We start from the raw sequence: 27917 nt of genomic DNA, 5'->3' as shown, positions 1-27917 counted from the left end.
TTTGGAGTAGTAAAGTTGTGTCACTGACATGTTATTGCAGTGTTTCATATCAATGTCATCAAATCTGGATAAAAATATCCTATGGCAATAACTTCTTAAGGCCGATAGTGTTTCTATCTTCGGTTGGTGGTTGTAGATGGTTCTTTACTCAACCATATACACAAGCATACGTTCACACCACATACAACAGTGACTCACAAGACTCAAGCAGGACGACCCTTAACGCCAAAACACATCAAAATTTAATTTAAGGTAAAGTGTGTAGTTTCTGCGCCACTAGCATCACATGAACTGGAACTGGAAAAACAAGAGGTTTCATGCAATACTTCCCCTCAATTATTAGACATACAAAGTAACTGATGGCATTGGTTGAGTCAACAGCTGGTTGTGATGCTCAAACAAACAGAGCAATGTTTTGAAATGTATTAACAGCGCCACAAAGCCACTTATGAATGAATGGCTGTTTACAGCTTTCTCTTTATATTAAAAAAAATATTTCAATTATTTTAACAAAATTACACCGAATCAACGTTAAGTAAATAAATGCAAAATTGAGAACCAGCAATGTGCGCGAGTGTGAGTTTGCCATTCGTGTTAAAGCAACTGTAAATTTCTGTTTTTACCTTGAAAAATCATGTTGCTGCTAATAAGGCAAACAGCTTTCACGCTTCTTCCCCAAACCTGTTTTCTGCGAGTTATCTAAAGTAAACAAGTATGAAATTCTGCGAAGAGACTGCTTTATGGCATCATTACATGTATATTTTACGACACTGTAGGGGGCTCCAAAGTCGCAAACATACACAAAACGATACAGTTGCTTTAATTATAGTCTTTACTTCGAAATTATCCATTAATAAACAGCTTTCCATAGACTTTTGAAATGTTTTAAGTCTTGAAAGTCTGTCAAGTATGCGCTGGTTTAAAATGAAAAACGTATGAAATTCTGTCATTTTCTGCAAGTTTGAGGAGTTAAAGACAAAGGTGAAGTGAAAAATACTTTATATATTTGAAACAAAGTGAATGACAAAATTTTGAGATTCAAAGTAAATCACACAACACACACATTTCTTGTGAACATGAGCTATGGCTTACACACACACACACACACACACACACACACACACACACACACACACACACACTTTTCTGAAGCAAAAGAAATCAAGCATACTGCAAAATAATACCTAATACTTTTTTTATGCATCAAAATCATCCACACTCATCAGTTTGAATATTCAGTCACTGGAGAAAACCAATAAATAACAGACATATACATACACTAATAAATACAGAAAACAATTTAAAAAAGATCATTATTGACCATCCTTTATCTCTTGTACAGTATAGAGTGAAAACTCAAACCAAGTGCATTTATGGATCACACACACACACACACACACACACACACACACACACACACACAGACAGAGCGAAAGATAAAAAGAACAGTAAAAACCATCAAGGACTTAAAAAAGAACTCATACACAGTGAACTAGGGGTTCTCTTGCAATTAAATAGTCAGAGAAATAAAAAACATCTGCCTCGTTCTTCAGTGCCTAGCCATTTGTCACCCAACTCAAGAAAACAGGTGGATAATGATGGTAACTGCTACTTGTGGTTCAGTTTCTGTGAATTCAGACTGGCACAACAGGAACTGACTTGTGACCATCTGCGGGCAGTTGAGGAGTGTTGAAGAACATCTATCCACCAATGATAAGGAACTATTCAGGCAAAGGTAGGAGAGGACAGAAGTAACTCCACCAGGAGAAAGACAAGAGCAAAAATATGGAATGTTCTTGTTCTCAAGTTGCCAGAGATGTGAGATCTGGAGTCAGAACAAATCGATTTCATTCAGCACTTTTTGGGTCCCCATGCAGATGACTGTTTCGGTGCTATTCCAGATCCGAACGTGGGGAATTCTTCGGCACTGCTCATATCCGGTGCCTGAATGTTGCGAAAAGAAGAACAAGGAAATCATTAATGTGACAATCACAGTGGCAACACGAAATTGAGGTTTTAAAGTGGTATTTTTAACATATTTTTTTAAACCTTGTTGCCTTGTGCGTTCCAAGGGGCGTCTCGTACAACAAAGCCTTTAGCTAGAGCTTTGTTGTCCTCGTCATTTCCTCCTGTCCCCATCGTCTTTGAAGGAGGCTTCATATAAGCTGCCATAGTCTCCGTCTCTGTGACACTCAACATCTAAGAGGGAACAGGAGTGAGTGAGAATGTAAAGGAAATGAAAACACAAGTCATGGAATATATCAGTCTAGAAAGATGCATTTGCTTGCTGTACATATCCAACTCACGTATTCTTCTTCCAGGTTAAGTAGATGGTCAATGGCATTATCAACATTCTCCGGCAATCCGGTTACAGTAACCTTGCTCGGGTCCTCAGAACCTGGCTGAGGAAACCGTATATCAACCTGAAAAAAAGAAGATGTTTATTAAGGATGAACCAAATATGAAATATATCTTAGTGTTTGGCTGAATTATTAGTGTTTATCATTATTTTCATTATTTTATTTATTTACACTTCAATTACTTTTAATAACTATATGTTTTTTATTCTTAAGTTTTAATTATTATTAGACAGTTAATTTGTAATAATAATACAACAATAAATTATCATAATAATAGTAATTATGCTGTTGTTATAATATTATTAGGATAAATATTATCACTGTACACATTTTAGATGTTATATAGTTACGCCACTATTGGCAAATAAAATTATTTTTTAAATTATTATTATAATTATTATTATTACTGATGATGTTTTTTTGTTTTTAATATAACAGTAATATAACAGTAATTTGTAATAATAAATTTTTTTATTGTTATTGATAAATATGATCGTTTTAAAAAACAAATAACAATAACAGTTAATATTAATATTATTTGTGATGGTAAATATTTTTTAATAATATTTAATAATAATTACTTATGATTGTAATTGTTTTTAATATAATAGTAATAATACAAATAGTTATTATTATTGATAAATACGGTAGTTTAAAAAAGTTAATAATAATTAATTGCAATGATTGTTTATTATTATATTAATATCATTATTATTATTATAATTATAATGGTAAATATGTCTATGTACTACAAAGTTTCTAATAATAAACAAAATTAAAAACAAAAATGTTAAATTGTCAGACTAATTTATATGTTATATAGTTATGCCACTATTGGCAAATAAAACTTTTTTTCTACATTATTAATCATTATTGTTGATTTGGTCATGGTAATTATTCTTAATAATAATAATAATAATAATAATAATAATAATACAAAAAAAAAACGTAATAATTGTTATTCATTATTATCCTCATCATTATTATTATGGTAAATATTATGTCTATGTATTCCAAAGTTTCTAATAATAAATGTAATAATCATACATAATAATAAAAACAACAACAACAACAACAACAACAACAATATAATATAATACATTTATCATATTATTATTATTGTTGTTGTTGTTATTATTATATAAAATATTATATCAATAATTTATGTTATATAGTTTTGTCACTATTGGCGAATATGCAAGCTGTTCTTACTTTGAACTCCATGAGTTTCATGGCTTATTATTATTATTATTATGATAAATATAATAGCTTATAATTATTTAACACAAACAGCTTTATTCAGCTTTAATTGTTATTGACCATCAATATTTATTATTATTATGATGATGGCAATTATTGGTGATGGTAATTATTTTTAATAATAATAATAATAATGATAAATAATTTTAATTATAATTAGTTATCATAATTATTAATATTATTATGATTATGATGTTAAATATTATGACTATGTACTCCAATGTTTCTTATTTTAACTGTAATAATCATAATAATAATCAACATCAGTATTATTATTATTACTATTACGTAATTATTATGACTAATTTATATAAGTTATATACTGTTCTTACTTTGAACTCCTCCATGAGTTTCCGAATGGCCTTGCCACGTGCCCCGATGATGCGTGCGTGGACCCGCCGGTCCAGCCGGATGTCCTCGCTCACCATATCCTGCAGCGCTGCTACCAGCTGCTCTATAGCCACCTTAGCCTCGTTAGCATTCCTCTCATAACCAGAGATCACGATTACATCCTTACAGGCAAAGAGACAGAAACACGATGACAGGTATGAAAGGTATGATTGATATGAGCTCCTCTAACCAGTGTGGTTTAAAGAATGAGGAAATGTCCTTTCCAAAACAATCAGCTTTCATACCTGCTGCTCATCACCCTTGTCAGGGAACTGCACGTTGACATCATAGTCTTTGCGTATTTGAGAGATGACGGCTCCTTTGCGGCCTATAATTTTGGGGTGATATTTGGGGTCTACAGAGAGCATCACCTTAAAGCTCCGTAAGGCCTACAAACAGACAAGAAAAGAATAGATTTCTATTTCGAGAAGTGAATCTCAGGTTGTATATGGAATTTTTGTTGTCATAGCATGAGTTGTACCCGATCTTCCTGCTCCGCCTGCAGCTCCTTGACTCTCTCCAGCAGTCCCTGTTTGGCCCGCTCCACACTGGCCACCTGTCCTGTGATCTTTATGAGATCTGACTGTTGCTCAGGCTGAGGAACCCAGATGTTTACCTGTACAGCACAGTACAACCAGACACATTAAAAGGGACATATCATGAAAATCTGACTTTTTCCATGTTTAAGTGCTAGAATCGGGTCCCTAGTGCATCTACCAACCCAGAAAACATGAAAAGGACAACCCAGTAACATTGTTTTGGTAAGCCTTTCTCTGCACGCTTGTGAAAAAAACGATAAGATCATATTTCGCAGATTACCGCCCCTTAATCTTCACGTTTCCACCCACGATGCCGCCATTTTGGTTTTTTTTTCAAGTGACAATGGTGTACCAGTTCTAAAGCCATGGTAAAAGTAAGAGCAAAGCATGATAACTGTTCTGTCATTGGCTGCACAGACGAGCACACAACACTATTTAGACTCTCAGCCTTTGAGGAGACAAGAGAGCAGTGGATTTATTGATTTATTTACTGTATATTACACTGCTGCCACACAGATCTAATATAAACTTGCGATTTCCTTCCCAGCTGTTTACCTTCACAGACATAATCGACTGTTTTTGTAACTCAAGTGTTTTTAAAATAAACTTGTGTGTATTTGACAGTTTAAGTGCAATAAGACATGAAAGAGAAATTAGTTTAGCGTTCATGTGACAGCCACTTTCTGTGCGTTCGCTTCGGATGTGTGCGTTTAGAAAACTCTATATCAGAAGTTTAAACTAATATGGCTTCAAAACGCATGATTTTAGCGCAGCAGACATGATAATTAAAAACAAACAAGTTTTTTAGCAGAGTATCTGAGATACGAGCCCTAAAGCCGCAGTTCTATTCTGGAAAAGGGGGCTGGGAGCAGCAGCTCATTTGCATTTAAAGTGGCATGAATGAAAATAACATATTTCTGCTTTCACTCAAAATAAGCATTTTCAAAATGATATAATAAATGATCTGTGGGGTATTTTTAGCTGAATGCTCAAAGACCCATTCTAGGGACACCTGAGACTATTACATATCGTTAAAATTCACTCATCAGTTTGACTTTCTGTTAAACAGAAAGGAAGATGCAGTTTTGTTTGATAGTGTTCTACAAAAGAAAAGAAAACAAGGGTGATGTAATTGATGACAGGATTCTTTTCATTTTTGGCAGTACTGTCGCTTTAACAAGATTTGTTTAATTCAGTCCATTAAAGTTGGATGGTTTAAGCCTACGCTACCATTCAAAACTTTAGGGTCAGTAAGATTTTTGTTTTTTTAAAGAAATTACTACTTTTATTTAGCAAGGATGCATTATTTATCAAGTGAAAGTAAAAGCATTACAAAAGATTTCTATTCGGAAAAATGCTGTGTAATCATCAAAGAATCTTTACACAAGAATATTAAGCAGCACAACTGTTTTCGAACTTGATAATAATATGTAGGACTGCCCTCGACTAAAGATTTTTCTGGTCGACTAGTAGTCGCTCATTTTAAGCATTAATCAACTATTAGTTACGCATTTATTAATAAACCTTATAAATCATAATAATGAGCTTTTAATTGCCTACATAGCCCGATAAGTGCTCGAGCACACACAAAAAGGCTTGCCAAAGCACACCGGCAGATATAGTAATTATGAATGTGTCAGGGAAAAACAGTTAATGTTTTAATAAATGACTGATAAACTATTTTCTTCGTTTTCGGTTCAAGAGATGAAGTCATCTCCGCAGTAGTAGATGCACCGGTGGGCATGTTTTAACATGGATTACATATTCTGACAATATTTGTTTTCTATTGGTTCATTTAAAATCTGAATTGGTTCATTTAAAAGTAGACATTTCAATCTCTATAAATATTTTTCATGTCTGTAAGGCAAGAGTTTTGGAGTTTCGCACTTAAGGCCGAGACGGCAGAAAGCGCATTCTGTTTGCTTTCATTATTTTACAAAAGCGCAACGTTGTTATTGTGTGACACTGTCACACAGGACACATGTTTTAACCTGCTCAAAATATTATGATTTTATGTATATTTGAGTTTTATTAGGTTTTCATGTTGTCTTAGCCATTTTATTCCTCTTAACCATTTTAATGTGTGTATGTCTTTACATGAGTCTGGGTCTGCCTGTCATGGATTAAGGGAATAACAGTATAAAGGAGGCAGCATGGCAAACAATCTGGGTCACTGACCAAACACTGGTTTGAGGAGTTTCTTCAAGGACTTTCCATTCCAGCATCACTTTTATTGGATTACACTTATTTGGACTGTATATACACCGGTGGACACTTTTAACTTTCAACATGCTGGATTTCTTAAGGACTGTTTTATGGTATAGAACTGAAAGACTCTGTGCTTTTAACAGCTTAAGTTATTCTAGTTTTATTGTGTTGTATTAAGTTCCTTGTGAATTTGTAAATACACTTATTTATACACTTTATTTTTGTCGTTGTCTCATCTTTTTAAAACACTCTCACAGTATAATATGACCCGATTTTAAATCCATGTAATTCGACTGATAAGGCCGATTGATACAATTGTGAGTGCACACAAATAAACGTAGAGTCTTTACAGATTCGAAAGATGTATTACTTTTATCTGTATAACTAAAATTACAGAGTATTTTAAGAGCAAGTGACCACACTGGTGCCTATATCTGTCATGCAGTGAGTGTGCTACTATTCAGCTTCCACACTGTGCACAAACACTTCAATAGCGCACATTTTTCTAGGTTGACATTAGATTGACTGGCCATGTAAAGTTGCTACTACATTCATCTTTCAGATGAAAAGCCATATTTGAGGCTGATGAATTATACATGAGCATTTGGATGTCCTGCCCAATGTACTGTATTACCACATAGACCAGCCGTTAACACTCTGTCCATCACAGACTGCGTGATTTCGCCACTTTTTTCTGTGACTAAGCGACTAATAAAATTTTGGTCGACCAAGCCTCTTTTCGTTGACTATCAGCATATTAGAATAATTTCTGAAGGATCATGTGACACCTAAACCAAAGTAATTGCTGCTGAAAATGACAGGAATTAATTATATTTTAATATATATTCAAGTAGAATTTATTTTAAATTGTAATAATATTTGACAATATTACTGTCTTCACTGTATGTTTAATCAAATAAATGTAGCCCTGGTGAGCATAACAGACTTTCAAAAACACAATCTTACTGAACCCAAACTTTTGAACGGTAATTCAATATGTCTCTACCTCATAGTCCTCCATCATTTTCCGTATTCCAGCTCCTTTCTGTCCAATGATGTAACGGTGAAGGTCATATGAAACCTCAACATCAATCGTCACAGGAACTAAGGCCTAGAATGTTAAAAGGAAAGAAAAAATGAGAGAATGAAAACCAATCCATCAAAGACAGACAGCTAGAATTTCCAGACGTCCTTACAAGTAAAGCTGCACGAGCCAGCTCGCACTTTTCAGCCCGTCCCGTCACAGTGATTATATCGCACTTCCGAGGAATGAGGTCTGCATCTCCGTTCTCTTGAGGTGCAGGTTCCTGAGCTGCCAGCCACAAATACGACAAACAACACAGCTTGTAAATATTCTTGTCATTAATAAATAGAATAAAAATATCTGAACTGATTTGAGAGCGTAAGGAAGAGACCTGCAGACTCATCTCTGTCTGGAAATTTGATCTGAACTTCATGTTCCCGTGTAATTTGTTGTATTTTGCAGCCTTTGGGTCCCATGATGGCTCTGTGGTAACGCTGAGGAATCAACACCTCCACATTCACCTGTGACTCCTGATGACACATTAGCAGGTTATGACAATCAATCAATATATTATCTATCTATCTATGGACCAAAAAGTAGCACAAGTATATTTGTAGCAATAGCCAAAAATACATTGCATGGCTCAAAATCATTGATTTTAAGTAAAGATCATGTTCCATGAAGATACTTTGTAAATTTCCTACCATAAAAATATCAGAACTTAATTTTTGACTAGTAATAAGCATTGCTACAAACTTCATTTGGACAAAGTTATAGGCAATTTTCTCAGTATTTTGATTTTGTTTTTGCACCCTCAGATTCCAGATTTTCAAACTGGCCAAATATTGTCCTATCCTAACAAACCATATATCAATTTAAATTATTTCAGATGATGTATTAATCTCAATTTTAAATTCTGAATTTCTTATGACTAGTTTTGTGGTCCAGGGACACAAACAATATATACATATGTATGTACGCTAGGGCTGCACGATAAATCGAATGCGATCATGAGGCGCATTTAGTCAATGAAGCCGGTACTTTGATTAGTAGTAAATCTCCATCACATGCGTTCAGCTGGAGTGTTCAGAGGCGTAAATCACTGACAAGCTACGCCAAATTGCGCTCAAAATCGATTGGCGTAGCTTGCCAGTGATTTACGTCTCTGTGTATTAATTGCCGCTCCAGCTGAACGCACGTGATGAAGATTTACTACTAATCAAAGTACCAGCTTCATTGACTAAACGCGCCTCATAATCGCATTCGATTTATCGTGCATCCCTAATGTACGCAGTATGTATACATGGATTGGAAATGAAACTCACAAGATCTCGAACAATCTCTTGAATGCGTTTCTTAGCAGCATCAACACACTCTCTGGGTCCTTTGAGAGTGATAATGTCACTGTGCGTGCCTGTGCGAGGGAAGCTAACAGCTACACCGCCATACTCCTCCGCCAACTCTCTCAACACCTGCCCTCTCCGACATACGAAGTGACGGTGATGCCGGGGGTCCACAACCATACTGTCTTCTATCACGTCATCCTGGAAAAAAGTACAGATGAGCTTCAGGAAGTGCATTCGAAGAAACACTTAAATATTTTACTATCTCTTCTGTCATACCAGATTTTTAATGAGGGTCTCCAGCTCTTTCTGGGCAAGCCATACCGCCTCTTCTTTACCCATAATGGTAATGTGCTCCTGTTCTGGCTCATCTGGTGATGGGAAGATAATTCGTGCTCCGGTTCGATCCCGTACCCGTCGAATATTGGCTCCTCCTCTGCCTATCAGGAACTTGTGGTACTCTGGCTTGGCTTGAAGCTCCACTGAGAAGTTGTTGACTTGCTGGTGGGACAAAAAATCAAATGTCTCACATAGACTGAAGGAGTTAAAACCTCAAAGTAGTCATGTGATTATGAAAATGATAACTTTTTGCTCTTCTGCTTTAAATTTTCATCTCATTGCTCACTTTCTCCTCTGCCAACTGCAGCAGTTGTCTTCTGGCTCTCTCCACCTCCTCTGCAGGACCTCTGATAGTGACCTTGTCCAACCCTGAGCCCTCCGCAGGGAAGTGAATGTGAACACCCCCACACTCTTCCATCACAGAGCGCACCAGACTGCCCTTAGATCCGATAAGAGAGTTGTGCAGCTTGGCTGGGATGGAAACCTCAGCCTCCTTCAGGTTGGCCTGGGAGAATTAAAAGAACAAGAGAAAATGTGTGAAAGAAGAAAAACTAAGAGCACCGAGAATTACACCCATAATACATTCTTTAACTTTCTGTTCTCTTACCAGCTCTTTCTGAATGGCGAGAATACGATCTCGTGCGGCTTCGCAGCTACTCTTCTTGCCAGTTATTACAATCATCTCAGAGTTGCTGTTTTCCGTTGGGAGATCAATCTTGGTGTTGGTCTCCTCGCGTATCTATATGTGTTTGCACAGCAACAAAAATTTATTTAATTAAAAAAAATTACATTAGCACAATATTTGAAGAGCAGTTTATCCCCAAAAATAGAATCTGTCATTATTTTTCAGATGCTGAATGTTATTTTTTAATATTTAGTGGCCACACCACAATGCTCTCAACTGGGTTTATGTGAAGATTGTTTGAAGTTCACTTAAATTAGAAGTTGTTATTTTTTTAAATCTAAAAAATATTAAAATTAATAGCTTTCAATTATACTGTAATGTTGAATGGATATAGTCAATGGTTAATAATTAGTAATAAAATACTGAAAAAAAGAACAATTTCCTGTTTCTACATTAATTCGTAGATTGAATATAAAATTATTGCAATATAAAAGTATAAATTAAAAACCTTATTCTTATGTGGGATTAATCACAATTTTTTAATCAGCACCAATAAAAATACATTTAGACCACTTAACTTAGTGTCTGCTATCGGGATATGAAGAGACTTTCAATCAGCATAATAAAAAATGTTTTTGAACCAAATCACTTACCCTGCCTTTAAAGGATGAACAAGTCAACTATACAAATCTAGAAAAAAAAAAGAAAAAAAAATGACATTGTATCCTTACCTTTTTGATGTTGGCACCTCCTTTGCCAATGATGTTTTTGTGGAACTGCTTGTGGATGGGTACAGAAATTGAGAAGCTGCTTTCAACCTAATAACAGGAACATAAAATAAAAAAATATAATATATAAAAAACACTAAACCTCAATGTCATTTAACAAGTGAACTTCGCAGCTGTGCAACAGATGATTTTACTTTAAAGCACAAAAGTGCATTAACTACAAACGCATTGAGGGAAATTGTCATCTGTAGGCTGAGTATGATCATTTCACAGCTGTGTGAGCACATAATAGCTGCTCTTTACACGACCCTGTATTAGTCACGAAGCAAGTGTTATTTGAGAGCAGGAAGGAAGCAAGAGGAAATTACTCTTGTACCAGCTCAGCGATGAGTTTCTGCAGAAACTTTGCACATTTCTCCACTTCGTTTTTGGGCCCTCTGAGCTGTACGATGTCACTTTTCTGTTGCTGGTCCGGAAAGATGATAATGACCTGAGAAAATGAAACCATCTGTATGAAACCATTTCTCATGTAATGCTATGAAACTGTGCAGCAGAATATAGCTATCGGTGTGCTTTACAAAATGAAGCAGTGAGCACCTCAGGGAACTTGTCCCGTACTTCTTTGATCTTCTCTCCCTTCTGTCCGATGATAGTGCGGTGAAACTTCTGCTCTATTATCAGGTCTTTCGTGCGTTCATTTTCCTAACGTGTCAAAAATGCCAGAAAATTACAAATCTTGAAACCAAGCAAGCAACAGTCCAGATAGGTTCATTATGTTCAAATGTTATATGTAGCCCTGAAGCACAAAACCAGTCATAAAGGTAAATTTTTTGAAATTGACATTTCATCTGAAAGCTGAATAAATACGTTTTCCACTGATGTAGGTTGTTAGGATAGGACAACATTTGGCTGTGACACAATTATTTGAAAATCTGGAATCTGAGGGTGCAAAAAAATCTAAATACTGAGAATCTAAATACTAAAATCAGTATTCAAAATGAAGTTCTTAGCAATGCATATTACTAATCAAAAATTATGTTTTTATATATTTATGGTAGAAAAATGAAACAAAAGCACATCAGTCTCAAATGGGTGCTCGACTAAAAAGCAACAAGTAAACAAATAAAGTGTAAAGTCGGCAACACCAAAGCTCCAAAAAATATCAAAAATATTTATTTTTAAAACAACTTTCGCATAGCGTGTGTGACGTTTCAAGCACGCAGGCTCTTCATCAGACAAATTGAATACCAATGTGCCACTTCATCATCACAATTCACTTTGCGCGGGGCACGAAAACCTTCACAATATGATGACAACAGGTACTTGTCTGCTCAGTCGTCTTCGTCATTTGATCGGGACTCAGATTCCAGCAATTTGTCCCAGTCACAACGTTTTTTAGAAAGCGGACGACAATTCAACATCACTCGTCAAAGAAAAAATGTAGGAGGAGCAAAAAGAGCTCCCACAAGATCTCAGTATGTGACACGAAGAACGATGCAGAGGTGATTAATGTTATTAATTTATCGAGCAAAGTGATCTCTAATGATTGTCTAACTGTTCTCAACAAAGGACTTTCGTTTTCACCTACTGCACACTGCAAAGTTCTTTCGTACCTTGAGACTCAAAGAATTTTTTAATGTAAGACAGTCCAGTTTACATCAGGCTCACTCACTGGACTCCGGACTTTCTGTGTCCGATATATCCTCTGGTTCATGTGATGGTGACTGTGGCACATCTATGTAAGGGTTAATGTACAGGCAGCCGGTAGTTATTGCCGAAGGCTGCCTGTACATTATCCCGCTTATTACACGGCTACTTGCCACATAAGGAAAAAAACTGGACATGAATATGAATTTGAAACATTTTATTGGCATATTTGTTTTAAATTAATTTTTTTTTATCCTTCCGCGAAACGATATAGTACCACGTGACTTATGCCGCGTTCCAGGCAACCCGTAACCCGTGTTTTTCCGACCTTCTACCAGTGAATGTGCACTGGAACGGCAGTCAAACCCGTGACTTCCCACTCGTGAACTCGTACTAGATCGATGGACTCCCAGTTACGAGTTCTGACGTAACATAGCCCGCGAAACAACAAATGTCAGCCCTAATGCGTGCGGTGTTTATGCAAGTGGCACACGGTGGAAAAATAGAGCTTAGGACAATATAACGTTGCAATCAAATTAATAATAATATAAAAATAAGAGTAATTCATAAATGTGCCCAGGCAGTTTGGCGTGACTTGCCTGGAACGCTACAAAGTCGTGAGTCGTGGTTTGAAGTGGTGATTTACCAGTTAAAAAACCTGCCTGGAACGCAGCATTAGGGGCCGTTCACATGTAGCGTCTTTTGTGCGCTCAAGTTCGTTATTTCAAATGCAGACCATGTTCCATAATGGAAGCGAGGCGGTCGCGACGCGTACGCGGTGCGATGCGTTCGTTTTTTCCAGGCACGTCCGCGCCGCATCGAGATAAAAACATCTCAACTTTTCAGAATGCCGCAAGCGCACCGCAGGTCATGTGACATGAACCAACCAATCAGCTTCCTTATGCTTTTCCGTTACATTGAAACCTCAGAAGAAACATGGAGGAGCAGCTCATCATTGTGGTCCAGGGATTTCCTGAACTTTATGATTTGTCAAGCCCCCATTATTTTGACGCTAATAGAAGAAACAATGCATGGAGACGCATAGGCTTGGAGCTAGAGCGCAGCTGATGGTTGCTTAGAAACGGCAGACGCTTCCGGAGAGCAAGCGCCCGAGCGCTTTGTTGATAAGGAAGAAAGCGGTGCGCCTAGCGTTTTCCACGCGTTTTTAGGCGTGACATGTGAACGGCCCCTTCTTCATGTACTCATGTTGTACTCATGAAGATACTCGCTTCATTCGCGCGTGAAATTCGCGTCATTCGCGCGTGACATTTATGCCGCGTTCCAAGCAACCCGTTACTCGTGTTTTTCCAACCTTCTACCCGTGAAAGTGCACCAGAACAGCAGTCAAAACCGTGACTTCCCACTCGTGAACTCGTACTAGATCGATGTACTCCCAGTTACGAGTTCTGACGTGACATAGCCCGCGAAACCACAATGTCAGCACCTACGGGTGCGCTGTTTGTGCAAGTGGTACACAGTGAAAAAATAGACTTTGTGGCTATATAATGTTGCAAACAAATTAATAATAATGTAATAATAATACATGCTCTCAGGCAGTTTGGGGTGACTTGCCTGGAACGCTACAAAGTCGTGAGTGGTGATTTGAAGTCGTGATTTACGAGCTTAAAAACCTGCCTGGAACAGCATTACTTCACAACAGACGCGAATTCGCGTCATGGGAGGGGCGTCTGACACTCGTCAGTGGGAAAGTAGTTGTAAAATAGGTGAATGAGCTCAATTTGCCAGCTTTAGCTTGCTTGTAGTCTCAATATGTATATATATGTAGGACAGATTGAGTAAAGAGCGTTTTTTTTAAAACTTACCAGATTGTCCGACCTCTTCACTCACTTTCTTCCAAGCAAGATCCTTTTTATTCCTGTTTCTATAAAAGTACAAAGATGTATCGTACAGCTCTGAGTAACCACAGACAGCAACGGTGATTTTGTCCTCCATTGTTGTTTCGGATTTCTGCCAAATTTTTGATTGGTTAACGCGGCGCAAATTTTCGCCAAAGTTCCGATTTTTGAACTCGCGCGAATGGAGCAGCAAACGCTTGAAACGCTCAATTCGCGCCGCCTCATTCGCGCAGGATGGCTATTGGCGTCTTTGCATTGACTTAACATGTAAATCACTCACGCTTGCCGCTTCATTCGCGTCCAGTGTGAACGCACATATGAGTATGTTTACATGGACAACAATATTCCGATTTTAACGCGATTAAGACAATACTCTGATTTAGAGATGTTCCGATACCCTTTTTTCCTTCCCGATACCGATTCCGATACCTGGGCTCGGGGTATCGGCCGATACCGAGTAGGCCCTACTAATCCGATACCTGGGTGTGTAATTGTATATACAGCTGTAGATAATACTTATAAATTATTTTATTGTGTGCTTCAGACTTATTCCTTAATAAAACAAATACACAGTGATATACACTGTGAACTAGAGTATTTTTATTATATGACATGCATTTGACAGTAATTTTTTTCATATAGTTAGTATTACTAATCTGGTTTTCTGACGTACATCAGCCCTGTTTATAACAGAGAATTTTGGCCAGAATTTGAAAGATTCTCACTAGATCTCGCAGCAACCTTATTCATTGTGCGGCATTTTCAAATGCTCCTCACTGCATCTCGCAGCAGTAACAGTGTTGCAAAATCAACGTTGGCTCCCGAATAAAGCTGTTCAGGGTTTGTGCAAGTTTGTTTGCATTGCAGTCCAAGCTGATAAACGGTCAGCGCTGAGCAGCTCAAACGTGTCGTAGTTTCACTTTCGTTTCGCGTGCCATTCTATGTTTCTCATCTGAGACAGAAATGGCAGAGCTTATGAGTTGAACAACGCGGTGGTCGCGCCAGTGTGACCGCTCACGAAAATTAGTAACACTGGCAGAAAAATTGGTCACAGTCTGGAGCCCTTTAATATTACCGCAAGTGTCCCGCGCGCTTCAGTACAAGGAGTAAACAAACCACGCGCCTGTACAATTCATTAACAAAGAACCACGCATTAATTCATATTTAAACAGTCGGTTTTGGCTTAATATTAGTCCATATCACGATTTGATTGAAGTGTAATGAACTACCTTTGATTAATGCATCAAACTTTGACAAATTCCGTGACGTTCCGCGTTAAACTGTAAGTTCCATTTTGACTGGATTCCGCGATTCCGTCCGTGTTTTCGGCATCGCAGAAATCATAAAGCCCTACATATGAGAAATGCCGCCGTTTTAGCGGACAAACTGCTAGCACATTTGTATTTCTTCTTCGCTGCTCTAAACAGTGGTTGCTTGCATGGCAACACTGTTTGCATTCTGAGCCGCGAAGAAGAACTGGCTTCTGATTTGCTAGCGGGAATAACTTATATCTTAAGAAAATGGTATCGGATCGGTACGTGGGTTCAAGTACTCGCCGATTCCGATGCTAGATTTTTTTGTGGTATCGGCGGCATTTCCGATACTAGTATCGGAATCGGAACAACCCTACTCTGATTAAGAAGCAACCATGTAAACTGATATTTTTGATTAATTTAATCCGACTAAAGTCATAATCGGAGTAAAAACAAATCGAATTAAGACAGGTGGAGTATTCCTATTTTAGTCGCATTATGGAAGACATGTACACACCTTAATCACACTATTCCCCTTGTGTAGGACTTTTGCGACAGGATACACACTAATGCTGCGTTCTAGGCAGGTTTTTGAGCTCGTAAATCACATCTTTAAACCACGACTTTGTAGCGTTCCAGGCAAGTCACGCCAAACGGCCTAAGCGCATTTATTAATTGTATATTATTAATAATTTGATTGCAACGTTATATTGTCCTAAACTATTTTTCCACCGTGTGCCACCTAGAGGCTGATATTGTTGTTTCTCAGGCTATGTTACGTCAGAACTCGGAACTGGGAGTACATCGATCTAGTACGAGTTCACGGGTGGGAATTCACGGGTTTGACTGCCTTTTCCAGTGCACATTCACGGGTAGAAGTTTGGAAAAACACGGGTAAGGGGTTGCCTGGAACGCGGCATAACGCTCTCAGTTGGTCGCACGTGCATATGCTTTGGTTTCATTTTTATGTATTTATTTATTTATTGCTACAACATGGGATTAATCAATACAATGCTCATTGCTGATAAATAGTCTGTTATCATAATTTATAGTTTTATGGTAAGGTAGTTAACATTCAACCTGTTCTTTTTCATTAGTATTATTTGTGATTTTAATTTTGTGAACGGGATTTCCGCTATTGGAATGTCTTAGGATGCTTTTCACTTTTACTTTCAAATTCATGATCTTGGTTTTGCTTACATATATAGGCTACACCTATCAATTTTAAGATTAAAACAAATTTCTAAAAGATGGATTTGTTATTTTTAATTAAACAGCACAACAACAATAAAACAAAACTAGCTTATATAGCATTTATTAACAAAAACTAATAAGACGAGGCATGGACTCCATCACATGCTGTGCTATATGCCGACTAAAAAATTTATTAAAGGGCGCGCAAACACTGAGCAATCAAATTAATTAATAGAAAATAAAAGAAAGCCTCAAAGCTTTATGTGGGGTAAACGGCAAAGATAACAGGGTTTTCAAAATGAAAACAAACAAAAAAAAAGTAAAACTAAACTGGCTTTCGGTGACCGTGCTTGCGTGATTTTTTTTTCCTTCCTAAAAACTGACTGGCTCTGAAACGCTCGCTGTATGGAGCAGACACTTTGGAGCTGCGCAGCATGCACTCGCACAAATGCGACCACGACAAATTTTAACTCACACATTCTAAAAAAATTGTTGCATAAGTCCAAAGCCACTTCAAGCTTTTGTAAAATTAAAACCGAAACATTCAAAAGTCTATAACGAAGATGAACTGATAGCATCGCGTGTGGACGTAATGATGTGTGTCATTAATCTATCTATGTACTATAACATGTAAAACGGGAACATGAAAGGAATATTCTAAAAGCAACTCAGGTAAACACCTTAATCATATTATTGTCTTATTCAGAATAAGATCATTAATTAGATTACTGTCCTTCTAGTCACTATGGATGTTGAATCGCTGTATACCAATGTTCCGTTTCAGGGTGGGCTAGAGGCAATTGAATTGTTTCTTAATCAACGTCCTTGTCAGGTTCCTAGTACTGCATGTTTGAGTGACTTGGCAAAATTGGTGCTTTCACATAATTATTTCTTGTTTGGGTCTGAGTATTATTTACAGATTTTGGGGGTCAGTATGGGGTCTAAGATGGCCCCAAGCTTTGCATTTATATTCTGTGGGATGTTTGAACATCAATTTGTGTTTAATCCTTTTAACGATTTCCTGAAATACATTGTTTTATGGAAAAGATACATTGACGATGTTTTTCTATTATGGAGCGGCACTGAAGTTGAGTTATTAGAGTTTCATAGTTTGGTAAATAATAAATGCACTGCGTTAAAATTTACCATTAATTTCCATCAAGAGAAAATGAATTTCTCGGATGTGCTTGTTCTTAATACTACGTCGGGCATTGAGACTACTTTGTATCGAAAACCTACTGATCGTAACACTATCTTGCATGGACAATCCTATCATCCCGTGTCATTAAAGCGTTCGTTACCAATTTCTCAATTTAGTCGTATTCGCCGTATATGCAGCAGTGATGATTTTCAACAACAGTCACACATTTTATCAGAGAGATTTAGACATCGATCATATAAAGAAGTGTGGATTCAAACTGCAGCGAGTCGTTTTAAATTCATTTTTGTGTCACAAAAAGAGAGTTAAAAACTACAAAAAAAACCTGAATGCCGTGTCAATTGTTATATGCAATATTTGCCTGTTAGGATATTAATATACCCCTGCTACTTAAGACTGATTTTGTGGTCTAGGGTCACATATGTAGAGTGCATTTGTGCTTTCCATATAGCATGTCTTACCATGCGCTGGGCCATGTCCATCAGTTCCTTGCGAGCGAGTTGTACTCCCTGAGGATCGCCCTCGATACGAACCAGCCCACAGCGCTCTGAGTCCTGAGGAATCCTCACTGATACCTTATACTGCTCCTTTATCCGATTTACTGGGAAAAGAACCAAATAATTGATTTATCCACTCATCGGCTTAGTTCATTGATCAAATCAACTTTACTGTAACAAATATATAATCTGATTACATGCAGCAATTCATAATGACAACACATGAAAAACTATGTTTAAATGAGAGGGAGAACTACATTTGCAACTGTTGCATATTAACATTATGCGCTGCTGGTAATCAAATAACCTGTAAAACCACAATCAAACAATACTTTTCTATCAGTAATCTATGATCTCTGTTTCTATCCAGGCATCACAAACATGACTAGTTTCAGATTCAACAATCCAGAGAGGGTTAAAACTTACTGTTGGCCCCATTTTTGCCAATGAGATGTCTGTGGAAACGCTGGTCAATGTTAATCTCTGCATAGTCCATTCGTGCCACCTGGAGAGAGTAAAAATAAAATACTTGAGGACTATACATAAACTGTTTTTTATTCCAGAAATGCAGAAACCCAAAGAACAAACCATATTTGAAATCTTACAGTTATAAGATATTCATTTTTAGCAACCAAAGTTCCCATTTTTTATGATATATGATGATAGTTCACCTAAAAATGAAAGTATCCCATGATTTACTCACCCTCAAGCCAATATAGGTGTATATGACTTTCTTCTTTCAGATGACTACAATCACAGTTATACTAAAAAATGTTCTAGCTTTTCCAAGCTTTATAATGGCAGTAAATGGCTGTTGAGATTTTGAAGTCCAACAAAGTGCAGCTTCTGCTAACTGTTTGAGTGTACATGAGAAAGTGGCATGAGAGAGGGGAGAGTAAGCTCAGGTAAGAAGTCTCGAATGTTTTTTGGTCTCTCTATGGCACTTTCTCATGTATGCGTGTACGACAGTTAGCAGAAGCTAGAGGTTACAGTTTATGGTTAAAGTTTTTAAACAAAGATATTTTTCTTGCACAAAAGCATCGACTTGCTTCAGGCCTTTATGAAGGCTTTTATGAACCCCCCAGAGCCATGTGGAGCTTTTTTTATAATTGATGGATGCGCTTTATTAGACTTCAAAATCTCAACACCCATTTACTGCCATCATAAAGCTTAAAAGAGCCAGGACATTTTGTATTAGTCTGAAAGAAGAAAGTCATATACACCTAGGATGGCTTGAAAGTGAGTAGGGTAATATGTCCCTTTAACACATTTCTATATTAATTTAACAGCAGCAAAAGAAAAAAAACAAAAATAAGAGACCTGAGGGTTCTCCTACCAAGTCTTTGATGATCTCCTGTATCTGAGCCTGGGCTTGTTCTACCTCCTCTGTCGGCCCTTCCAGACTGATACGTTCCTCTCCATCAGTAAACTCTATATGCACCTGATAATGACAAACAGCTGATTAAATGCCTGAAATGTGATTAACGCAAAAGACCACATTTTATTCACTAAAATAAATCATATTGGTAACAACTCAAGTTTTTATCTTAAAACATGGCTTAAAAGGACTATAATGGTTAAACAGGTAAACTTATCTACTCACTAGTCTGCTTTTACAGCCTCATTGTGTTTATACTTGCACTCTTGACAACTATTCTAACTCACACTTTCAAACTTTAAGATTTTAAACACTCTATTCTCACTCTAGTTTCAGTTACAAAAATATTTGAATTGCTATATGTGACCCTGGTCCACAAAACCAGTCATAAGGGTCATTTTTGAAGAAAAAATGGAAATCAGAATAAATTAGCTTTAAATTGATCTATAGTTTGTTAGGATAATATTTCTATAACAATCTGGAGAAAAAAATCAAACTGTTCAAAAAAGCTGTCCAAATTAAATTCTTAGCAATGCAAATTACTAATAAAAAATTAAGTTTTGATTTATTTACGATAGAAAATGTACAAAATATCTTCATGAAACATAATCTTTACTTAACATCCAAATGATTTTTTTTTTTCAAAAAAAGATCATTTTGACCCATACAATGTATTTTTGGTCTAATGCTATACAAATATACCTGTGCTAATTAAAACTGGTTTTGTGGTCCAGGGTCACAATTGAATAAATTGAATATCTCATAATACACATAACACAATCATTTTAATTTACTGCACCTTAGGCAGCTGCTGAGTAATGCGACTGATATTTTGTCCTTTCTTGCCGATGATGAAACGATGGAGCCAAGCTGGAGCAATCACCTCCACCACTATCACACTTTTAGCCTGCAAAACACACAAGTGCCATGTAAAAAGCTGCCTTTCACAAGCATTCTGTTGCAAATAAGGACAAAAAAATGCTAAAACAACTGACCTTGGCGTACACCTGAGTAAGAGCCGGACCTAGCTTATCTGGTTCTCCTCTGAGGATGATGGTCTCAGATGCCGAGTCCAGAGGGGGCATCTCCACAGACACCCCTGTGTTCTCCAGGATCTCTTGCAGGGTGTTGCCTTTGGGACCTACTATGTATTTATGTTGTGACTTCTTAACCTCCACTGAGATTGTGGTCGTTTTCCGTTTCTGCTTGTGCAAATGAAGAAGAATTAAGGTCGGGAAATGTCTCAAGATGCATGTTTTTGAAATACTCACAAAGACTGCATTTATTTGATCAATCAAATACAGTAAAACAGTAATTTTGTGAAATAAAATATTCTAAATCTTTATCTTTTGGTATCTAACAGGATTAATTAAAAGTTCAAAAGAACAGCATTTATTTGAAATAGGTTTTTTGTAACATTTGTAACATGCCTTTGGTGTCTGTTATGATCAATTTAACATGCCCTTGCTGAAAAAAGAAACATACTGACTGCAAACTTTTGAATGATAGTGTAACAATCACCTTCTCTTCATAGATGGCCCGGATACGGGCAATTGCCATTGCAACTGCCTCCTTCTCGCCGGTAATGACAATCTCATCTTTGGGTACACTGGGTGGTGGAATGCTAATACGAGCTCCTGTCTCTTGACTAAGCTCTTGAACGAGTCGATTATATGCACCAGCGATGAATGGATGAAAAGCCTTCTCCAAAGACAAACGTTCCACAGCACGCTTATCCTAAAGCAGGCAGTTCATAATGAAGCTGAATGAGAACTGAAACACAAAACCTCATTTCATCAAGCTTTAATGGTTACCTGCTCAGCGGAGATGAGCTGGATTTCATGGCGAGCTTTCTCAATGCCCTCCTTGGTGCCGGTGATGCGGATGTTGGCGTTGGGATCGTCAGAGCGTGGGATAGCGATCTTGGTGGCTGTTTTCAGCTCCAGCTCCTGCAACTTCTCTCCATTCTTTCCAATCACAAACCGATGATGTTCTTTCGGAATAAGCACAGTCGCTGAGGCCTGATGAGTTCAGCATTAAAATACAACTTTTGAAGAGAAAAGTGCATTTTATGAAATTAAAAAATGAAAATTCAGTCATTAATTTCTCCCCCTTATGTCGTTCCAAACCTATAAGACTTTCATCTATCTTCAAAACACAAATTAAGATATTTTTGATTAAATCCGAGAGGTTTCTGACCCTGCACAGACAGAAACACAACTACCACATTCAAGGCCCAGAAAGGTAGTAAGGACATCATTAAGATAGTCCATGTGACATTGGTGGTTTAACCTTAATTTTAAGCTACGAGAATACGAAAATGAAAAATTTACCATAAATAATTGTGTTGCCGTCTATGCAGGGTCAGGAAGCTCTTGGATTCAAAAATATCTTAATTTGTGTTCCAAAGATGAACGAAGGTCTTACAGGTTTGGAATTTTTATTTTTTGGGTTAACTATCTCTTTCATAAAGAGTAAAATGAATTGAATAAGAAGCGTAAGACTCAAACAAGCACCTGAGTCTGCAGTCGGGCCACAATCTCCTTCCTCGCTTTCATGACCGAATCCAGTTTTCCTGTCACCATGATGGAGAGGCCTTGGTCCTTGGCAAGAGAGAGCTCAATGTGTGCTCCGGTCTTCTGCATGATATCCAGACACACTTTCGCCTCTTCACCCTCACCAAACTGACTGTTGTCTTTATACCGCCGCTCCTCCAAAGGAACATGGAACACCTGAAGGTGTAAAAAGAGACCCTCAATAACACTGAGAAGCTACAGTGTAGTTTACTTAGACTGTGCAAAGCTTCTATGGATGATTATATATATTACCTGAGTGATGACAGAGGCTTTGATGGGTCGGATTTTGCTCCAGGCACCTGCCGGCTCACCTGTCTTCTCACCTGGAGTGCCCTTGTCCGGTAAAGGTGGAAAGGCCTCCAGATAGGTGGGTATATATGCTTCATCTTCTGGCACACTACCTAATTACAGACAATAAGAACAAGAACTGTAAAATGTACACAACAACTTTTCTTTAAAGTGGATCCCATTTGGAATGTTGCCTTTCATGCAGTGAATGTAAATAATCTGCAAAGTTGTAAAGCCAAAAGTGCAAGATAAATAAAGTTACTGTCTTTCAAAAGAAAAAAAATCGACTCTGAATAGCTTTAACGAGTCGTTAGTAATTCGATTCCCACTTCTGTGATGGCTAAACGTCACTGGGTAACACATTTGCATAATGTTCGCCTATGTTCTACGTTGGACAGCTGCACACAACTAGTTTACAAATGCATGCTCTGCTCTTAAAAAATGTCTCAGTATCCAGTTTATTTAGACCAACTGGCTTCACTGAGTTACAACCTGCAAGTATGATAAATAATAATGTTTAAATTGTTAAAAATACGGAATTATGGCAATGGGCGTACTGTTTCTGACACGTGCTGTAGGCAGGAGACCAATCACAACAGACTGGACCATCTGGACACAAAGGAGGAATCTTTAAACTGCTTCCAACAAATTGTTTGAGAATTGTTGGAAAATGAAATGATATTAAATGCATATTTTGAAAAAACTAAAGCGTTTTTGCACTTTGCATGCATGTAAACCTATTATAGGATACTTCCAAAACAATATTAGGAACCTTAATAATGGCATAATAGGGACACTTTAAATTATTTTGATAATAACAGTATGATACTTTATAAAGACAATTAACCAGTGTCATCCAGAACAGAAGAAAAACTAACTGCATAACCAATTATTGAAAATACTGACACATTTTTTCTTATTTGGTATATCTTAGTTGTTCAGTTTAAAAAATACTTCACCAATAGGAGCATATTAATTAGATTAATTTAAGATTGATAATTATATTGTATTACATTAGAATTCCCAATACTTCTTTTTCAAAAGACACTATTTACCATAATTCTGCATGAAGACACATGCTGCAGCAGAATGCTTCACACACTCTATGATTCAGATAAAAACAGCTCTGCTGTCACCATCAAAGATCATTGTGACGCAATGATAACTAGTAAACAGCGTGAGTGTTCAGCATCATACACACTCGAGATGTGTTCAAAAACAAAGGTGTTTGTCTAATACTAGCTTTAAAACTGTTCCAGTAACAAACGTTGAGGACAAAAGTTTACATACACCTTGCAGAATCTGCAAAATGTTAATTATTTAAGCAAAATACGAGGGATCATACAAAACAAATGTTACTTTTTATTTCGTACTTTATTTCGAATAATTCTTTTTTATAAAAATGACCTTGTTTAAAAGCTCCAGAAGGAAACACGATACATTAATTCACCTGGGGGGTGAATATTTTTTGAATTTGAAGATCAGGGTAAATTGTACTTATTTTGTCTTCTGGGAAACATAGAAGTATCTTCTGTAGCTTTTGAAGGGCAGTACTAAATGAAAAAAATATGATATTTAGGCAAAATAAGAAAAACATACACATCTCCATTCTGTTCAAAAGTTTACACCCCCGGCTCTTAACGCATCGTGTTTCTTTCTGAAGCATCGATGAGCGTTTGAACCTTCTGTAATAGCTGCATATGAGTTCCTCATTTGTCCTCAGTGTGAAAAGATGGATCTCACAATCATACAGTCATTGTTGGAAAGGGTTCAAATACACACAAATGCTGAAAAACCAAAGAATTTGTGGGACCTGAAGGATTTTGAAAGAGGTCCTTTTTTTAAAAAATCAACTACTATTTTCTCTTCTGGACAATATGTAAAAGTACTAAATAAAAAATAACATGTTCCCTCTTATTTTGGTAAAATACTAATATTTGTATTCGCATCTTTTACTTGTTCTTTTATTTATTTAATTGTTACACCCATTATCGATTCCTGCAGTCAGACATAAGATGAACAGTGTTACAAAAAAACACACATGGGCGAATCGTGTATTTTTGTAGAAAAATAGGTTCACCCCTAATTTTGTCACATTCGTCATACCTGTGATCTCAACGTCCTTCAAGCCACTGCGGTGCTCCGCAAAACTCTCCTGAGTCAACACTGCCACAGAGCTCATGTTTCAAGACCTGATCCGCTATCCTGCAGAGACCAGGAGGAAGAGAAGGGACGTGTGGAGAGAAAATACAGAAAAACAAAAATATAACAGCAGAAAATATCTAGTCCAACCAAACAGCCTTCAATAAAACTAACAAAAAGAGCATAGCGGTAATGGACTACTTTCATTTGAGTAATAAAGTGCATGCTGAGCTCTATTCTCAGTGGTTTCAGCAGCCCAGCAGGGCCCAGACACACACTGACATCTCCCTGAGCCCAACAGCATCTTTCTCCACCTGAGCTCTCCAATTAAAGATGCTGCAGCTGTGAAATCTGCTGAAAAGCCTTGTGTGAGCTCGACTAATTTAACAATTATTGATCGTTGTTTAAAATGATAACTGTTTAAAGTATTCAGTCTTTTAGATGCCACAGACTCGTCTTAGCGACCCCATCCTGATATTGTATAAAGACCCAATTTATAATGTGAAAAATTAATATCATATATATGTCTGAATAGTTGTTTAAAAAACAATTAGGTAAGTTACCATATTACTGTACATACAGTACCAGTCAAAAGTTTTTGAACAGTAAGATTTTTAATGTGTTTTAAGAATTCTCTTCTGCTCACCAAGCCTGCATTTATTTGATCTAAAATAGAGCAAAAGCAGTAATATGTGACCCTGGACCACAAAACCAGTCTTAAGTCGCTGGGGTATGTTTGTAGCAATAGCCAAAAATACATTGTATGGGTCAAAATTATTGATTTTTCTTTTATGGCAAAAATCATTAGGAAATTAAGTAAAGATCATGTTCCATGAAGATTTTTTGTAAAATCCTTACTATAAATATATCAAAATGTAATTTTTGATTAGTAATATGCATTGTTAAGAACTTAATTTGGAGAACTTTAAAGGTGATTTTCTCAGTATTTTGATTTTTTTGCACCCTTAGATTTCAGATTTTCAAATAGATGTATCTCGGCCAAATATTGTCCTATCCTAACAAATCATACATCAATAGAAAGCTTATTTATTGAGCTTTCATATGATGTATACATCTCAGTTTTGTAAAATTTAACCTTATGACTGGTTTTGTGGTTCAGGGTCACATATGTGAAATATTTTTTACTATTTCAAATAACTGCTTTCTATTTGAATAGATTTTAAAATGTAATTTATTCCTGATTTCAAAGCTGAATTTTCAGCATCATTACTCCAGTCCTAAGTGTCACATGATCCTTCAGAAAGCATTCTAATATGCTGATTTGCTATTCAAGAAACATTTTTTATTAGTACTATTATCAATATTTATACCATTTATCTATGGCATTTATATATATATATATATATATATATATATATGGAGAGGAATTATAGAAATTAATTATTTTAAAACAGTACAATAATTTCACAATTTTACTGTTTTTGCTTTACTTTGGATCAAATAAATGCAGGCTTGGTGAGAAGAAAAGACTTTAAAAAACATTAAAAATATTACTGTTCAAAAACTTTTGACTGTAGTGTATTTTTTTACTCCTTATAGTACTCTATAGTATAGTAAGTTAGATTTAATAGCTACTTATTTAACTTTTTATCACATTTTTATTTATTCATTTTAAACAAAATTTTAATCTTATTTTTGCCTTATTTTTCTTTAAACATTTCCATGGACCCGCTAGTCTTCCTTTGCAGCACCCTAGGGGTCCCCGAACCCCAGATTGAAAACATCTGGTCTAAATAAATGAAATTGTTAAGAAGAAAGATGTGACGATGAAAATTATACACATATTTTGCACTGAACTGAACATTTCCTGTAAACAGTTTCCAAAACATTTCACTGCAGCTTATACACTGCACACGTGCTTTAAAAACAAGCTGTATTAAATTCTCTAAGTGCATGCAACATTCTCATTTCTCAAATTAAGCCTTAATATCACAATCATGAAAAGCCAGAAATTTTTTTACCTACCTGCAAAGGGTCGAAAACCAGAAAGTCCGTCCAGGTGGATGCTACTGAGAGCTCTTCAGTGTCAGTCTGTTTGTTCAGCCCTGTGTGGGTGAGGTTAACAAAGAGAGATTGTAACCAGCCTTGTGATTACATACACAGCATAAAAAAACAGCATCTCATGGCAAGGCCCTCTGAGGCTGACCGAGGAGGGGGGCCAAGTCACAGTGGTCTGTCCTGTGGGAGGTAATAGCTAGATGTGGTGCTAAGGATAGTCTCCACTTTACTCTCAGGTGACTAGGTATCTAATTGGCATGTGGGTGTTTGTGCTTACTCCTAGTGATAGCAAAAATACACACACACATTATATTTACACATGGGACTGACACATTTTACACATATTCATCTAACACTCATTGAGATAGCAAATTGCCCATGTAGAAGAATAATACACGTCATTTAACATAGATGGGCTAACAGGCCTGTCATTATTTTCTAATATTGAGAAAATCGAATTGCAGAGTCTTTGTCTGTATGTAGGGAAATGCCTTATACATAAAGGTTTTCATAGGTTTTAGGTCTTGAGGGACCACTTGCAAATCTATATTTTTACACAACCTGCATGTTCAATATCATAACAAGCAACAATATAAGCAATTGCTGTCTATATAAACTCCATATATCATGCACTATCTGGATCCATATCATGTGCAGGCTCAGTGCAGAGCTGCAGATCTGTGTAAACAAATACTAGAGCAGGCTGCTAACAAGGCTGCCTTGTAAAGGCGCAATTGCTAGTTAAACCAGCTGTTAAAACCTCGAATAGCAAAGTGAGGGAGAAATGCATTCTGTATCGTGGTGATAGTCTTGTTAATAAATGTTCTAGCCTGCAGAATATATATTCAGGATATCTGAATTTAGCTGGCCAGCTAATCTGCTACATGTAACACCTCGTTAGCTGCAGAGCTACTGTCTATCTCTGCTGAAATACGATAATCTGATTGCAGAAAACGCGGATATGTTAATTTAGTCAACACAAAACGGTACGATAAGTAGCACGTCTACGGAAACAAAAGCAACTGATCACCTTGTCAGAGGGAAAAGCCTAGCCGCTGGTCTGCTGACAGTAAACACTGCTGCTGAGAATCG

The 27917-nt window shown here is 36.8% G+C and overlaps 1 protein-coding gene across 1 annotated transcript; it reads right to left on the bottom strand.

The window, feature by feature from the left end:
* Nucleotides 1-27917, bottom strand: hdlbpb (high density lipoprotein binding protein b). Its single transcript, XM_073828220.1, has 28 exons — nt 27856-27917; nt 26793-26872; nt 24771-24869; nt 22629-22777; nt 22317-22532; nt 21615-21821; nt 21322-21537; nt 20796-21002; nt 20600-20707; nt 19759-19863; nt 18849-18927; nt 18387-18526; nt 11414-11518; nt 11193-11306; nt 10820-10906; nt 10071-10202; nt 9750-9968; nt 9404-9625; nt 9107-9325; nt 8173-8311; nt 7954-8069; nt 7764-7868; nt 4492-4626; nt 4256-4399; nt 3953-4132; nt 2307-2423; nt 2050-2199; nt 1-1944 (listed from the first exon to the last, which is right to left on the bottom strand). Exons 3-28 carry the CDS (start codon nt 24844-24846, stop codon nt 1852-1854), a joined length of 3780 nt encoding a protein of 1259 aa, XP_073684321.1. The 5' UTR covers nt 24847-24869; nt 26793-26872; nt 27856-27917; the 3' UTR covers nt 1-1851.

This window comes from Garra rufa, chromosome 22 (assembly GCF_049309525.1).
Source record: "Garra rufa chromosome 22, GarRuf1.0, whole genome shotgun sequence".
NCBI lineage: Eukaryota > Metazoa > Chordata > Actinopteri > Cypriniformes > Cyprinidae > Garra > Garra rufa.
Note: the sequence above shows the minus strand (reverse complement) of the source record. Positions and strands in the feature narration are given on the sequence as shown.

Bases quoted from the DNA above. Each gene is read 5' to 3' on its own strand.
- hdlbpb (XM_073828220.1), bottom strand. From the start codon at position 24,846: ATGAGCTCTGTGGCAGTGTTGACTCAGGAGAGTTTTGCGGAGCACCGC. The intron at 21,822-22,316 runs GTGCTTGTTTGA...TGAACTCATCAG, and splicing joins TGGCCCGACTGCAGACTCAG to GCCTCAGCGACTGTGCTTAT. The intron at 4,400-4,491 runs GTACAACTCATG...GTCTGTTTGTAG, and splicing joins AGGCGGAGCAGGAAGATCGG to GCCTTACGGAGCTTTAAGGT.